Here is a 16,527-nt window from a genome sequence, read left to right as displayed (position 1 = left end):
TTTTGTTGGAGCAAGAAAAGGGTATCTCCATAAGCAAAGGACATCACCAAGAATTAAATAAGGAACATCTCATCTAGAAGCTCACATAAGCAAGGTCTATCACTAGTTGCTGAAAGAAGTAGGAAGACGAAGTTCCGAGGAAAGAAGTGCCAAAAGGAGGAGGATGAAGTGCTGGGAAAACAAAGTGTTGGAAGAAGGAAGAACTTGACTTGTGCTTGGAGGATATTCTTAAGGTCTAGGGTTTAGCATTCATCAATAAGAAGCTTCAACGCATTGATGCACTGACCTGTTTTGAATTCAACGCAGTCAAACAGCCTCCTAGCAGCTCGGTCAACGCTGGTCAACGTATCAAACAAAAACCCTAGTTCACAAGTGTGGAGAGAGAGAAGACTGCCTCTGATAGTGTGCCCAATCACAAGAGGAGAGAGATATATGTGTGATGAGATGATGGTGAAAATGACTTGAGGTCTCCTTTTTATACGGAACGTTGAGGATGAATTGGGGGCTTCTGTGCCTGTTTTGCTTGCTGGCCGACCTTGACAATTTGTCCATAATATAAATAAATTCATATACTCATTTGTACATGTCAGAATCAAATGATCTTTAGATCAATCCTACACCTCTCCAAGAGAGGAATCTAATAGAAATATCAGCTGTCATAAATAATATGACCCATGTGGAGTTTGGCCCAAGTTGCCAATTTTAACACTCCCTCTCAACTAGGGAGAACTCCACTTGCTAATCCATCTGCCAATCTGTACCATCTCTGCCATTCATGCACTGCTCTACTCTGCTCTGCTGAACTATGAAGAAGAAGAAGTGATCTAGAATGCATCATACCATTTTCTACTGACCCGAAGTCAGCCCCAATCAAAAGAGAGCGTCTCATAGCACTCTTACTGACCCGAAGTTAGTTCCCATTGATCCCAGTTCAATATCGGACATCCTAGCATAGGGAGTACAGTAGTACACGATGCATCCTTCGGTAGTAATATGATTCCTATCCTCATTTCCCTACTCATTGGTCAGATGAGAGGTACTTCCCATGAGTCCCAGACTGCATGGGTAGGATGTCTTGACAGGAGAAGGATGAACCACTCGTTCTGCTGACATGTCACCAAGGGGTATCACAGGGGAAGGTTGAACCACTCACTCTATACACAACAAACCACTAGGAGAAGGCTGAACCACTCACCCTATGGTTTCTCACCGCTCTAAGAAGTACCCCAAGCCCCCCAGAGCTCCCAGAGCTCAATGTCCATCTCATACAGGGCCCTCATAAGAGGGTCTCTCCACGACTCCAAGTTGTTCTTGGAAGGCCAAGAATTTGACCTTTCCCAGGGGCTTTGTCAGAATATCGATGATCTGCTCATCAGTCCCAATGTGATGGAGCCTTATTGCTCCTTGTTATACCATATCTTGGATAAAGTGGTACCTGATATCTATATGCTAGGAGGGATCATGAAACATGAGATTCTCTAATAATCAAATCCCATTCTAGTTGTCGCAGAAGATCACGGTGATATCTAACACATGTCCAAACAACTCACTGAAGAGCTTCCTCAACCATATAGCTTCACAGGAGGCCATACTAATAGCTATATATTCGGCCTCTGCTTCCTACTCATCCAGGATATCGAAGCAGAACCCAAAGAAAAATAGCATCTAGAGGTGCTCTTGCGATCCACCACACTGCCAGCCCAATTAGCATCAAAATAACTATGCAGCCCCACATTTCCGACAGTGTATCTCAATCCACGAGTGACTGTGCCTCGAAGATATCTCAGAAGATTCTCGGTGGCAATCCAATGTATATGATGAGGCTCAACCATGTATTGGCTCAATGTGTTAAAACATATGTCCAGACGAGAGTTCACCAAGAACATCATGAGTTGATGATATTTAGAAGCATTTCCCAATTCAGGTCCAGCAACACTATGACATAACTTCTTAAAGTTAAGTTCCATCGGAGTAGTCACAAGCTTGCAGTCCACCATCCCAAATCTTTCCAATATCTTCACAACGTATTTTCCTTGAGAGGAAAATTTCACTTGGATTTTGCCAGACCTCCAACCCTAGGAAATAGTGCATCGGTCCTAGGTCCTTCATTTCAAATTCAGAAGCCAAATCTCTCTTACATTTGTGAATGAGAGGGTCTGGACCTATCAGAAATAGGTCATCCACATAAAGTACCAGATTGGGAGGTTTATCATTTTCAACCTTAAAGTAAGGGTTTGGATCGGCTTCACTTCTAGTGAATCCCAACTTCATCAGATAGCTATCGATCCTCTTATACCAAGCCTGGGGTGCTTGCTTCAATCCATGGAGAGCTTTCTTCAACTTGCATACATGAGATTCTTGATCATGAACTTGAAACCCCTCGGTTGTTCCACATAGACTTCCTCTTTGATTGAACCATGCAAGAAGGCGGTCTGGACATCCATCTAACGCAGGTTCCATCCTTGTGAGGTAGCAAGGGCTATGATCGAGCGGATGCTGGTGTATCGGGAAATAGGTGCAAATATCTCATCGTAATCTACACCTTCCTTTTGAGAGAAGCCTCGAGCAACAAAGCAAGCCTTGAACTTTTTTGTACTTCCATCAGCTCCATGCTTGATCTCATTGAAGTCAAGTGATCCAACTTATAGATCTCCTTGCAACCACGAAGTCATTTTACCAAATTGATTAAAGAATGAAAGATACTTACTTGATAGGTGAAAATGAAGTCTTCACCTTGATCACTTTGATGATGGTTGAAGAAGATGTATCAGTGCTCCCTCTTGTATGATCTTCTTCCAAATGAAAAAGCCTTTCTTCAGTAGAGAAGGTTGCTCCTTTTGATGAGAATGATTTGCTGCTTCTTTGGATGAACTTACTCAAGGACAAGGAGAGGATCCTTGCTTGCTTTATAACCTTGAAAATGATGACAATGCCTTCTGGCCTTAAATATACATACTTCTCTTATAGTGGATGAGTGCAAATCAGTTTTGTTTCGAATTTCTCCCTTTGACTGTGAAGCTTGGCCATGAAGTCTTCTCTCCCCCATTCCATCATCATTCACATTACACTTATTGATTGAAGGCTGGACCAAGAACATGTCTTTCCGCTTAGGGGTTGGAAACACCTAATAGGGTTGTCTATTAGCCACTCCTACCTAGGGAGGTAACACCATTACGAGATTTAAGCTCGAAATTTGGAAGTGAAGCCTTATAAGGAAAGTCAATCTGCCCATTACTTTCAAGCTTGATCCACTTAGATGCAAAAATGATTAAATGTACCTAATGGTGAAGTTGCAGCACTAGATATTTTGTGTGATTGATATGTGATTTCATAATGGGCTAGGCAACTTAACTGGGGCCTAAGTTCACTAGAGGAGCATATTGACATCCACAGGTGATGTGTTGAGAGCCATAGGATTTTGGACAGCTGTTGAGCATCATTTGTATCCATGGGCACCAACAAATCTCTTGCACTTTGCCCTACATCATTTATTGGATGATGCACTTGGACGAGCATGCCCCTAGCTAGCTTAGAAATACTATAGGGTTAGGAAGTTGATCCAGGGCCTAGATGGGGTTTCTCTCGTACCTTGAGACATTAGAGGGGTAGCACCATCTTCAGTGCCCTCAACCTTGGAGCAGAATTAGACATTAACACCACCAGGAAACCCATGAGACCCATTCTTGTGCCCCAAACCCAAAATTGGGGTCCACAAGATGATTATGGTAGGGATCTAGGGGCCAACCCCTAGATAGTGATTTTAAAGGGCTTCTACACTTGTTTTGGCACCATTTTCCCTCAACGCTAGTGCTAGAAGGGCCTACAGTTGCATGACATCAACAACTTACTCTATTTTGGCTCACACATGTGGATGATTTTTATTTTTTCACATTAGCTACTAGGTCGACTTGTGACCTAGCTTGTATTGACGCATTATTTTATAATTTTTAGGGGCACTAGGCTAAAATAAGGATTCAGCTTCCTCATATAAGTAGAGGAAAAGTTCATTGTAACTTCTGATCATCACACACTTGAAGATTTCAGTCTCTCTCTCTAGAGAAATTTCGACCCTCTTTTCTTGTGATAGCGATTGGAATTTGGATCTATAAATGCACTTTGATATTTGGAGCTGATTTTGGTTATCTTTGGAGCTATTCTTTGGAGAAATGGATAGAATCTTCGCATGTTATCTTATCACTAATTGTTGAATATCTATTTTCTTCATGTCTAATGTATCGAATAATGTTGATTCTAGATTATGCTAATTGTGCCCTAATTTGTTGAAGATATACTTAATGTTATCTAGATGATTTATTGCATGCATTACTCATATAACATGTGAATGAATTGTCCTATTGGTGAACTCTTGGTAGCTCTCCCATGAAAAATCCATTATCCATTGCATAGGTAATTGTTGAAATTTTGGTTGCTAGGGCATCAAAATCTCAGCTTCCTTGGAAACTTATTCGCTGATCTATCACATAGATTCCACTCACCTAAGAATAAGGCACTATCCCTCCTTTGTTGGTGATCACTTTAACTTTTATCCATAAATTTTCTCTTTTCTCTTTGCCCTAATTCGGCCCCTTTAAGGCCGAGCAATGAAGCTAGGGCTTGGAGTAAACTCCTAAGGAAGAGGAATTTTCACAATTAGAGAGTCTAAATGCCAAGAGGATAGTGGTTGCCACAAAATCCCTCCTTTTGGTAGGCATTCACTTCAATTTCATCCATAAATTTCTTTGCCCTAGTTACTAGCCCTAAGCTAACCCTAGTTTTGGATTTAGCTTCAACTTGGGGGCTTTTTGAGGGTTTCATGTGCCTTATTCTTGTTGAAAATCATTATTTGAAACCCTTTCTCCTCACCTAGACCTTTGGCTGCCCCAACTATCAACTCATTGATCAAGCCCTAGGTCTCGGTTTGCTTATATTTGGTCTCTCTAAGCAAATCATATTGCCTTCTCTTGGAGCCTTTGGCCTAAAATTGTGTCTTTCCATAGAAGACCTCTTTGTGTCACCTCACAACTCAAGCCTAGAATACCTATTAGGTTGCCTTCCATATACAGAGACTCTTCCCATCGGTGAAAATCCATAAAGAGTAGGGGGTTTTGGCCGTGGTGATAGTGGGACACTACCCTACTATTGTCTCTTGGTCTAGTTTTAGCCTTGTAGGGCATCCCTCTCCAAGGCCTGCTAGATTTTGTGGCAACAGTTAGGATTTTCTGTCTACATCAAATTTGAGTGGTTACCTGATATATTTAACATCAATTGCTATAGTTTTATTGTTGTTTTAATTCTATGCTGCATAATCATACACAGAGACAATGATCCAACACTGACAATTAACTCCACCTCTTCCTAACCCCATTTAAAGCACTAGTATCATTTGAAGTTAGATGAAATATCAAGTGGTACTCCTCCCTTGACCTTTTAGAAGGAAGTTGGGTCTAAATCACAGGGATTCGAGACGAGGTGACAATGGGTCGTTACCTTGTGTGTGCCCATCCAGGAGGTTGCACAAACCCTAGAAACCCTGCTAATCAAATAGATAATAGGACCCATAGGTAAACATTACCTAGAAGGGAGCATTAAAACATTGGAGATCTTTGGAGGAGCAATGATGAACATTTCTTTCAAAGTGGTCATGTTGGGACCCCTTTTTGATGGACATGCATACCATGGAGCTTGACTTGTGTCACTTAGAGTTGGAGGGCTTCACATGTGAACCTATTTAGTAATTAATTAGGATGCTTGCTATGGACATTATCCACTTTCTTATAGTTGTCCTCCCTCATATTTTATATAAATACTGGGAGGAGAGTCTTTTCATTCATCATATAAACTTGAAAATCATAACAGATTAGAGATATGAGAGCTAGAGCAAACTTGTCTCTTTCATATGTACTCCTTCGTTGCAATTTGCACTCTCGTCTAGTGCACTAGTGTTCGTCTTGATGCAAGGCAGGAGGGTTTTCTCTAAGAAGACAAGACAAGCTAGGATTTGGAAGAAACCCTAGAGAAGCAAAGGGAACAATTTTTCTTGTGGTTCTTGTGAGAGAAAAAGACTAGGGTTTTGTGGCATTGGAAACCCTAGTATTACTTGGAGTGCTTGAGCCTTGACATGGAGAAAGTAGTGGAAGGCTATCTTGTTTTTTCCTATAAGATTGCATGACACAAAAGTAGGTGTTGTAGAGGAATTGCTAGTGAGTTTGCTCACTAGTCGTAGATCTTTCATGGAGCAACCAGTGTTGATTGGGAGTGGTTTCTAGCTAAAAGGAGTTGGTGGCTAGAGTTTGAAAATTGGTGTGATGCTAGCTTGTTGAGATTACCCTACCTAGGGTTTGGACAGCATTGGACAGCTTTGGTTTGTGATAAGCTTGGAGGACTCTGTCATATGAGCTGGTGTGTACTTGTAACCTTATTTATGTATACATCAAGAGTTTGTTGCTGTCCGAACTTTGTGTACTTGCAGATCTGAATATCAGCTTATGTTCTCATGGTATCAGTGATTGAATAGTTTCTAGTCATGGTTATGTATGCCGATTTAACATAACAGTGAGCAGATTTGGTTAAGTGATTTGACAAACATATAGAAGCCTAGTGGGAAGATTTATGGATGTAATAAATCATCTGTATGAGTAATTTTCAGATCTGTTTCAAGTTGGAATTGGGCACCACGTGCTGGAGAAGTTTTTCCTTTTAAGTATATTTGTTTGGTGTTTATCTTTGTGCGCTTCCTTGTGTAATTGGTTGGTTAGAAGTGAAACATACACTGCTGTCATTTATATTTTAGCTTCAGCCCTAATGCTGAAAGTTCACAAAAAGACTTTAAGGTTGAGCGGCAATTTCTAAATTTGCATTAAAAGCCATCTGGGAAGCTTGACAAATAAATATAGCCAAATAACTGAAGTGTGTGGTTACATCAGCTATTCCTAAAAATTCATGGAAGCAACACAAGGGTAAGGATGAACAACATAGTTATGACATACCCTCAAAATATAAATTTAACAGTTCACAAAACAATGACTCTATATTGATCTAATGTTTCAAAATTTGTATATTGAAGTTGAAAAGTTATTGACCTATTCAACTCAAGTCATGTCTTACTAGAAGAAATATATATTAGTGTAGACAAATGAATGTGAACTGTGCTAAATCATTGTTTTGAATCAGAGGAAGGAAATTGTGTTCTCCTAGGCTCTTAAGTTGATGTAATGAGATGTTCTTACCATGGCACAATTCTCAACTGGCCACTGTAGAACTGAATCTAAATCCTCTGAACTAGTCATATGTTGCTATTTTCAAGGTTTGCATGAGGAAACATGTACAAGTGTGTATGTGTGTATGAGAGAGAGAGAGAGATAGAGATAATAACCATTCAATGCGATGGGAAACATTCTAAACACAAATTGGATGCCAACCTGAACCTTATATGCATTCTCCACTCCGCAAACTTTGCAAGAGTTGCAAGTAACCTAATTGGTTTGGATGTATGTACCTGCAGGAAAAGATCACAGTTAATCCCTGATCTGAGCACATTTATGGCAATGCAAATACTTGCACAAGAAACACATAGAGGCATGTTCAAAAACGGAGACTGCTGCAACTGTGCATGTTGTACAATGTGTGTGTGGAAGTACAAATTACTGGAGGGTGATTATCTCTAACCAGATCTCAAGATATATAAATATAAAATCAAAATTTAGTTGAGTGATCATTTTTTGATAGAATCATCCATAAGAGATAAAATAGAAAGGATAAGAGACAAATATAATACATATTCGAACAATGTCCACTAGACTATGTCTCGTAATTTTCTCCTTGATTAGAGGAATGTTGGATGGTGTTGTCATTGATGTCAACCCATGGAGTTGACTAGGTTTGACTTTGACTAAAAACACTAGCCATTGATGTCAAATAGTTAATGAACGCTTCCTAGTAATTGTCAAATTACATCAAGATGGCAGCTATATTGTTGGATGGTTGAAAACCCAAGTCCTAGGGTTTAGGTTCTCTAGATTAAGGATGTACCCTGACATTGTCGAGGGTTTATGAAGTGGCAAATCATTGAGTTTGACTTGGAAATCCACGTTATTGGATTCTCCTCATCGAGATCTTTCCAGTGGTAGGTGGTACATCCCGAGAGGCTTCTTGGTTTGAGAGGTATTCACATTTCAAGTTGGAGATTCGAATTTCTGGGCTAAAACCCCAAAACCTTGATAGTAAGCCATGGTCAAAGGTCAAAGGGTAATTAAATAAAGAAGTTTAATTGAAATTAAAATTAAAATAAAAATATTATTGAATATAAATGTCATAGTCTAGAAAGGAAACATTATTAAGATAAACAAAAAGTGTTAAAAGAAGAAAATATTAATAAATATAAAATTCATAGAAATCATTACTAATATAAAAAAAAGTATTAAAAAGAGGTCGGGTTCACTAACTCCCTCAATCTACTTCAACGAATCCTTTATGAAACCCCTACACACTCTATAAACGAAACCTCACACATCCCCCTCAAGACATTCATTTTTTTATAAACGGACATTAGCAAATGAGCTCTGAAATTTGGATTCCTGAGGAAACCAGCGAAGAAGTTCAAAAGGAGGAACAAAACAGCGAATCAGTTTGGAATCTGGATTTTTTTGTTATGATATTTGTTTGGGTTGGAGGTTCCTTTTAAGTGCTGGTCACTCCTTGATGAAGAGCGAAAGTCTGTATGAAAACAGGACCTATACACTTCGGATCTGAGGTAAGCTTCAGGCCTTCTCTAAATCAGTGTTTCCTTTTTTCTTGGCTTTCAAGGAACATTGCATTTACAGGGAGACCTAAAGGCATTCGGACCTGTGTAGAAGGGTATTTCTATTATATTTACTTATTGGTTTTTGGTTTCGTTTGGGTGTAGACTCATTTGGCCTTGTTGCTTTCTTTCGTTGGTTTAAGGCTTGAAGAACTGTTATAAACTTCACTTCTAAGACAAAGAATTATAGTAAGTCTATTATGACTTGAATTGAGGCAGTGTGTCATGTGTGTTAGGTTCCTATTAGGGCAGCAACTTTTAGGAGATAGGTTCTTGTCATGACAACGTATTTTTTGGGTGGTTTGTATGACTAGGACAGTGAATTATGTTAGGTCTGTTATGACTTGAATTGAGACAGCGTGTCATGACATTTTGACTTGACCATTACGGTGATACCTACATCACTTATTCACAGGTTTAATCCTTATATCCTAACTACAGCAGTCCCTTGATTTATGCAAATAACATATGAATAATGACTCTTAACTTGATGACACTTTTGACTTGACTTTTGTGCAGTTGCAAAACAGTGAAACATTGTATCCTCTTATCATCCTACAGTTGTCAATATATGACATTGCTTCTCATCATAAGACTGGTTGTAAGGGGTTGATAGTTTGAGTATCAGTATCATGCACTAAACCAATCATTGACTTTGAATTTTGTTAAAGTAACCAGTGTGCATCTTGTTGATATAACAGTGTCAAAAACTTACCTTATGTGACCTTGCGAAACAAGTGATATAAACATATATAACTGAGAATATAAAGTATTTTACATGACCTTTGAGATGTCATATACTTAGACATGTGCATTAACTGTGTATTGAATATTAATGCCTTACCATGACAAGTACAATGATGAGTTATTTGCTTTGACTTAACTTGTTTGACCTTGACACTAATATGACAGTGATACATTGCTATGGTCTTGACTTAACTTTGACTGTAAAACATTGACAAGTAATATGACTATATGTAATGGACTGCAAGATAATTGTGAACAAGTAACGTGACTATTGTAAACAAATTCTTGTGATGATCTTAGAGTCTGATGACAGTAAAGAGATTGTTATCCCTTATACAGTCATAGGGTGATCTACATCAAGTGACACACCTTGACTTTGGCTTGACCCATAGATTGCTGTACATAGATCTGTGACAGTGATAACCTAGGAATTTGTACTAGTGATGACCTAGGGATTTGTAATAATGACCTAGAGGGTGTACTATCATAATGACTTGATTTTACATGATAGCAGGTTTTGAGGGTAATATCATCCAGTTGTGCAACACATTGAAGAAAATGGATAGCAGGGCTTGACCAGTCAAATAGTGTGTTGACATATATGTTGGTAGCTCTCTGGGGACAAAACTTGAGAACACTGATTGCAGGGCACTGGGATGACCTAAGACACCTTGGCTTATGCCATCATTTGATACCAGTGCCAGATAGTTGCAGCATCATGTGCAGACTGAAGATGACATGTGGTTGAGCATTGATGATTATTCATTCATGACATGACATTCAATGGCAGCTAGCAGTTATGCAGTGATTTGCAGTAACAATAATGACAGTTGTGCAGTGACAGTGATATGCAGTGTGTAGTGATAGTGATGTGCAGTTGTAAAGTGATAGCTTGATGTGTAGCATCGTGCAACGATTAGTTTGTTGGAACAGTGATCAGTGGTTACCAGGATTCAATATCTATTCTACATTTTCCTTACAACTATTCTACAATGATTCAGAGCATAGGGGGATCCAGTCTGAAAACTGTGAAACGTGGTCTTCTGGTTCGTCATGGTGGCAGGGTGATGCATGGAAGGTGATTGGAGTCAGCTTCACGTTGTGGCCTGAGAATACTTCAGGGTGGTAGGGTGATGCTAGGGCAAGTTCTGGCTTGCACAGGATGTTGTGGCATCCATTCAATTGTGGCTGATAAACTAACAGGGCAGCGAAGCACCCTTTCTGACGACAACTGGAAAACAAAGTGTTGGGGCACTCATCAGGTTGTGGCCTAATCTACAGGGCGTTGGGGTGTCCTTCTAGTTGCAATAGGATATTAGCGTCTAGTAGCATCCTACAAGTTGTAGCTTGTGAATTAGGGGGTTGATGCCTCCCTCAATTGTAGCTGAAATCTTGATGTAATCAATTTTATTTTAACAGAGAGAAGACAATTACTAAAGCAACGTTCGGTGGTTTTTGACGCAGAGGGGGATTTTCCACCTGAAAATTTGTGTCATTTGTTTTATCTTTCTGCATTGTTGTATGGTGTTGTCTATTGTTGATCATTGTTTATGATTTTATGAAGAAGAACAATAATAATAACTAAAGATTAACTAATGCTTTGAAAAAGATTAAAAGGCACTAATTGTTAAGAAACACTGATTCACCCCCTTCTAAGTGTTTCAAACAATTGGTATCATAAGCTTGGTTCTTTCAGTAACAACTTAACTGTTGGAAGGCAGTTTTCAGAGCATAGAGATGGGAAAGTCAAAAAAGTAGGTTGCAAGGATTTCAATGGAAGGTACAGGACTACAGGTACAACAAAATCTGAAAAAAGTGAGTATTGTGTACCAACCCCTGATTTGATCCAGATAATTACTAGATATGGGAATCGAGGATGGAAGTACCATTGCAGGCACATGGAGTATGGGAATCAGTTGTTTCTGGAGACACATCTACCGACACAGCTAAAAGGTACAATTCAAAGGTCACAAATGTAATTTTGTATGTTTTGCCAAATTCTATGAAACAAAAGTTGATCAATGTTCAACAGCTAAATCTCTTTGGGAAAAGCTTCATAATCTTTATTCAACAAAGCAATCAGGTCAAGATGTTTTTGAAAATTTGGATCCTTCTGATTATGATGAAGAAATCGAAAAAATGAGTAAGACAGATTTTCAAAATTAAGTGATCAAGGTGATAAAATAAGTCAAAAGCCAAAAGGAAAGGGAAAGACTTCTAGAACTAGAATTGGAAACAACAAAAAAACTCAACAAGAAAAATGAAGAATTAGGGAAGATCATTAGTAGTCTTCGAGTACAATTGGAAGAAGTAAAAAATACAGAGACACAAGACCTCAAGAGAGAAGTCCAACAGAAGCAACAAGAACTCGACATAGCCTTTGTAGAGATTAACAGGCTCAAACAACAAATGCAGGAAGCATAAATTGAAAGGAAGGAATCTAATAAAAGATACATATCCACAGTTGACCAAAAGCAAAAGGAATTAGAAACATTTTTCGCAGAAAGAAGCAAGATCACGTGTTATGAAACCAGCTCACAAAAAGATAGAAAAGATAGATGAACGCCTTAGAAAAGATAGATGAACGCCTTAGAAATAAGCCTCTTCGAGGGGGAAACCTCCTTTACATTACACAAATGAACAATTCTTGGATGATACAAATGGCAAGACCTCCTTTCTACATATAGGAGTCTAAGGGGTCATAATATAATCAGAGTCGACATAACAATAATAATGTAAGGGCACAATAATAACAATAGTGTGCTTCTATGGGGCACAATAATAAAAATATGGGGACTACATGGGCACAACAATATAATAAGGGGTTGTACTAATAACATTAAGGGGTTACACTAGTAGTATAGGGACCTAACATGCCCCTCTCCTTCAAAAACTGTTGTCCTCAATGCTTGAATAGTTCTTGATGCTTCTGTATAAATTCTTGTCCTCCCATTTGGAATCTTCAGCGGGTAAGTTATTCCACTTGATGAGATACTCTAAAATTGATCTATTTCATAGCTATCGATTTCTCGGTTTTGTGACTGCTTCAAGTTCCAATATGATTTTTCCTTCCTTGTCAAGTTCTCGCAATACTGTTTGAACTGGAATCTTCTGCAACTTTTGAATGAGTTCCCACTCCTTTGGGCATATGGATATCTATAAGGCCTGATGTTTGGAGGAACACTTCCTGGAATCAAAAGGAATAGCATGATCATGGTCACGAATAGGTGGGAGGCCTTTGGGAATCTCAAATACCCTAGAATGATTGTCCAAAACGTTTTGGAGATTTGGAGAAATACATGATTTCGATGTGGGATCCTCTAGTGAACATAATTGTGCAATTACGCCCTGATGTTATTTATTTAGAAGCTTTTTCATGTTGTTAGAGTTGATTATCTTTCCCGGTTTCCCTTTGATACCCCTCAATTCAACTTCCTTTCCTTCCCAAAAAAATTTCAAAAAAAGTTCTTGAAAATTAAAAGTTATCGTACCCAAAGATTGTAGCCATTGGATTCCTAGTAAAACATCAACACCACCCATTGGAATGGAAAGCATTGGGCTATTCAATACATATTCTCCCATGGATAGCTTGATATTATGGCACTTTTAAGAGCAATTTAGAGTTCCTCCACTTGCAACCACTACTTGACACTCTGGTGCTAGATATAGGAAGCAATTCAATTCCTTGGCTATCTTACAATGAATAAAATTATGGGTACTGCCCGAATCAATCAACACTATTACCTTTTTCTTCTTGATATGTCCCTCTATCTTGATAGTTTGAGGAGTGGTAATTTCTTCCAATGCATTACAAGATATGGTTGGATTCATTTCTTGATGCTCGATGTGATCTTTCACTTGAACATTTTTCTTCTTGATATGTCCTTCTATATTGATAGTTTGAGGAGTGGTATTTCCGGCCAATGCATTACAAGATATGGTCGGACTTATTTCTTCTTTCTCGATGTGATCTTTCACTTCTTGAACCTTTTTCTTCTTGATATGTCCTTCTATCTTGAGAGTTTGAGTGGTAATTCTTTCCAATGCTTTACAAGATATGGTTGGATTCATTTCTTCGTTCTCTGGGGTGGGTTCCTGGTGTATATCCTCTACTTTTGATGTTTCTTGATCCTTTTCTTCCTCCTCTTCATAATCTATGTAAAATAATTTCTTCTCAGCACACTTATGACCTTTATTCTATTTTCTATCACAATTGTAACACAACCCTTTTTCTCTTTTTTCTCCCAATTGTTGTGGTGTAAACCTTGTAGGTTGTGGAAGGCTAGGAGAAAAAACACTTCCATAATTATATTCGTGAGTGGTGGGATTCGTTGTTTCCATAATTTCTCTTTCAATTTTTCTTGCCAACCTGAATGCCTTCTCCAATGAATCAGGTTCCCAAAGACGAACCTCGTGTTGAATGTTATCCTTTAAAGTCCCTATGAAGACATCAACCATTTTCTTCTCTAGAATATCATTTACCCTAATATTCAATTTTTGGAAGTCTTGAATGTGCTCTGCCATTGTACCGTTTTGTTTGAGATTTATCAACTGGCTAAAGAAGGTGTTTCTCTTTGTATCCTCATAATGTGCTATCATTTCCTCTGTGAAAATTGACCACGTGACAAGTGGTTTACGAGAAAAAAACCCTCTATACCATAAAAATTGATTCGGTTCTAAATAATTAAATGCAATATGTACCTTTTGTAACAGTGATACACCATGTAGATCAAAATATTTCCCCATCTGTAGTATCCAATTTACCGGATCCTTGCTATCAAACTTCCTCATCTCACTTTTTCTTAATTTTAGGAGCTCTATCTTGAAACGACTGTAACTCTGTAATTTTGGATCTTTAAGTTCTGAAATTTCGTCTTGTAGTAGCCCTCTGAGTCCTCTTTCTAACCCTGCAAGTTTGATCAGAATTGGATTCTGCAAGGAAGAGTTATGTCAAATCTCCCACAATGACCTGATTATAGACTGGTTCAGTAGAGCGCACTTGTACGAAGTGCCACGTGTCACTGTTTCAACATTAGGATCTGACAAATATACATAGAAAACTACAGTCCGTCCTCTTTTTGTAACTTCTTATGAAATTTCAATATGATGCTCAGAGAGAAAGTTATGATGATTTTCCCAAGGTGACCTGTTTGGAATGTAATTCAGGGGTCTGCAAAAACCCAAACTTCCTCAGATTATATCTCCAAAAATATAGCAAGACAGGATCTATGCCTCAAAATTTTTAGGGAAGTTTGGGCACAGGTATTCCAAAGAACCCATAAAGCATTTTGGGAAATTCCACCCACAAGTGATTTTATTAAAATAATTAATATTTTTAAAGGGGTTCCTAAGACTAAACTTAGGAAAAAAAATTATTAATGGGTATTAATCCAATCAGGGGTGAAACTTCTAGAAAAAGTCACAACCAAGCCAAAATGATCTGAGCCTTTGATTATGTTTTAATCTATGTCGTTGGTTGTCCAACAGGAAGATATAAGAAGGGTCTTGAGGGTCATTTGGAAAACATGCAGAGAGAGATTGAGAAAATCGATTTTCTGAAGTGAGAAGCTCATAGGCGGAAAAATTGATTGCGGAGATCCCTTGCAGTTGAGGGGCAGGGATAGCAACTTCTGGAGAGAGAGATTCTCAGCCGAAGATACATCAACAGAGAGAGGCAGTGAGTGATCCAGAAGCCTTGATGCAGCGGCTGATGTAGGGTCAGAAGGGCCACGCAAAAGCAACATAGAGGGAGAGATAGAAAGTCAAAAGTTAGAGCAGAGGGTCAGTTTCAGCAGCTGGAAGCCGGGGTGTGAGACCGAGAGGCTGAGAGTAGTGACTCTGGGCTACTGATTGATTCCCCAGCTGGGTGACGCAGTGCTTGTAAGGATTGACGTTGGGACAATGCAATGCTTGCTAGGGACACTTCATCCACAAGCCAAAACAACCGAGACTTTTTCTCAATGATTGTGTGAGGTAAACTCACAAAGCTTTTGCCAAGATTTCTCTCTGTAACTGAATAACCCTATGAAGTATTCAGTGATGTATTCAGATTTTGCTACTACTTAATAATAATAAACCCTCAGAGCTACTGCACCGTTTTCCTGGGGACTTTTGTCCAAAAATAACTGTGTCCTATGTGTTTCAATTTTCCTTGCTCAGTTTCTATGTTTCATAATCATATTTAATTTGGTGTAGGCTGCTTCAGTAATTTTCTTCGATATTTCATGAAGAAATCTGAAATAATTTTGTAACTTAATTTACAATCTAGGAGAAGTAGATTCAATTGGTTGCAATAGGATTCTTGAGATTGTTAGATCTTAGGAATTTTCACATGGTATCAGAGTTGTTGATGTAAAACAGGGAAGAGCAGATCTAGCATTGAAGAAAGGGCCAACTTGCTGCAGCAAGCAGCAATTCGAATCCCCTAAGGGGTAATGCAGTTCTAGCTAGGAGGGCTATATTTTCGTGCGTATATCTCTTTGATTGAGTCGATAAAGAGGTAAGACTACCCGATAGAGAATTAAGCAGAGGGGGATACGTAGAGCCATGTTGAGGTAGAGGGACACAGTTTCTGCAAGCTGAGTGCTGGGCAGAAAAGTCTTCAGAAGGAAGAAGCAGATCGCATGGTGAGGACATACTTCCTCAGTGATTTCTTGCCGAGGAAATCAACATTTCTCATTTGCAGAGCAATGGAGGAGCAGTAACTTACTAGTTTCATTAGGGAGTCAGCCTACGAGCTACGTAGTAGGGAGAAAGAGGGAGTTGTTCAACAGTTTTCGGAGGATATCACAACCAGTGGCTTGAGGGATCAGGATAGGTTGGATGGGGCTTCCAACTATGCCATCTAGAAGGCTAGAATGACCTTCCTTCTAGATGAGCATGCCCTCAAGACGTATGTTGATAATGTGGTAGCTGTCCTGGCAGATGCAGATCCGCTGAAGAAGTACAAAGTTGAGATGGCTAAGGCGAAGAGGATGATCCTG

General features: G+C 38.9%; 2 protein-coding genes across 24 annotated transcripts in view; one reads left to right on the top strand and one right to left on the bottom strand.

The window, feature by feature from the left end:
• LOC149187471 (uncharacterized) overlaps window positions 1-7,194 on the top strand; it is a 53,657-nt gene extending 46,463 nt beyond the window's left edge. The window contains exon 4 of the mRNA XM_089412369.1: window positions 7,171-7,194. Coding sequence (XP_089268495.1) covers window positions 7,171-7,194 — 24 coding nt within the window. The remainder of the gene's footprint in view (window positions 1-7,170) is intronic.
• The window catches only part of LOC149187470 (nudix hydrolase 20, chloroplastic-like), a 614,870-nt gene that overhangs the window by 135,145 nt on the left and 463,198 nt on the right, over window positions 1-16,527 (bottom strand). For 11 of the 23 annotated variants that reach the window (XR_016255776.1, XR_016255774.1, XM_089411370.1 and 8 more), the window contains one exon: window positions 7,419-7,495. Coding sequence is in view for 19 of the 23 variants with exons in the window: in XM_089411366.1 (XP_089267492.1) it covers window positions 7,419-7,495 (77 nt within the window). In the remaining 4 variants the exon portion in view is untranslated. Of the gene's footprint in view, window positions 1-7,008; window positions 7,496-16,527 lie in introns of those variants that run through there. The other 12 variants (XM_089411372.1, XM_089411373.1, XM_089411375.1 and 9 more) reach the window with 3 other exon arrangements.

The sequence above is a fragment of the Pinus tabuliformis genome, chromosome 3_1, assembly GCF_031772625.1.
Source record: "Pinus tabuliformis cultivar Carrire ecotype Pingquan chromosome 3_1, CPIR1, whole genome shotgun sequence".
In the NCBI taxonomy this organism is placed as follows: Eukaryota; Viridiplantae; Streptophyta; class Pinopsida; order Pinales; family Pinaceae; genus Pinus; species Pinus tabuliformis.
This window is presented reverse-complemented; position numbering and strand designations above follow the sequence as displayed.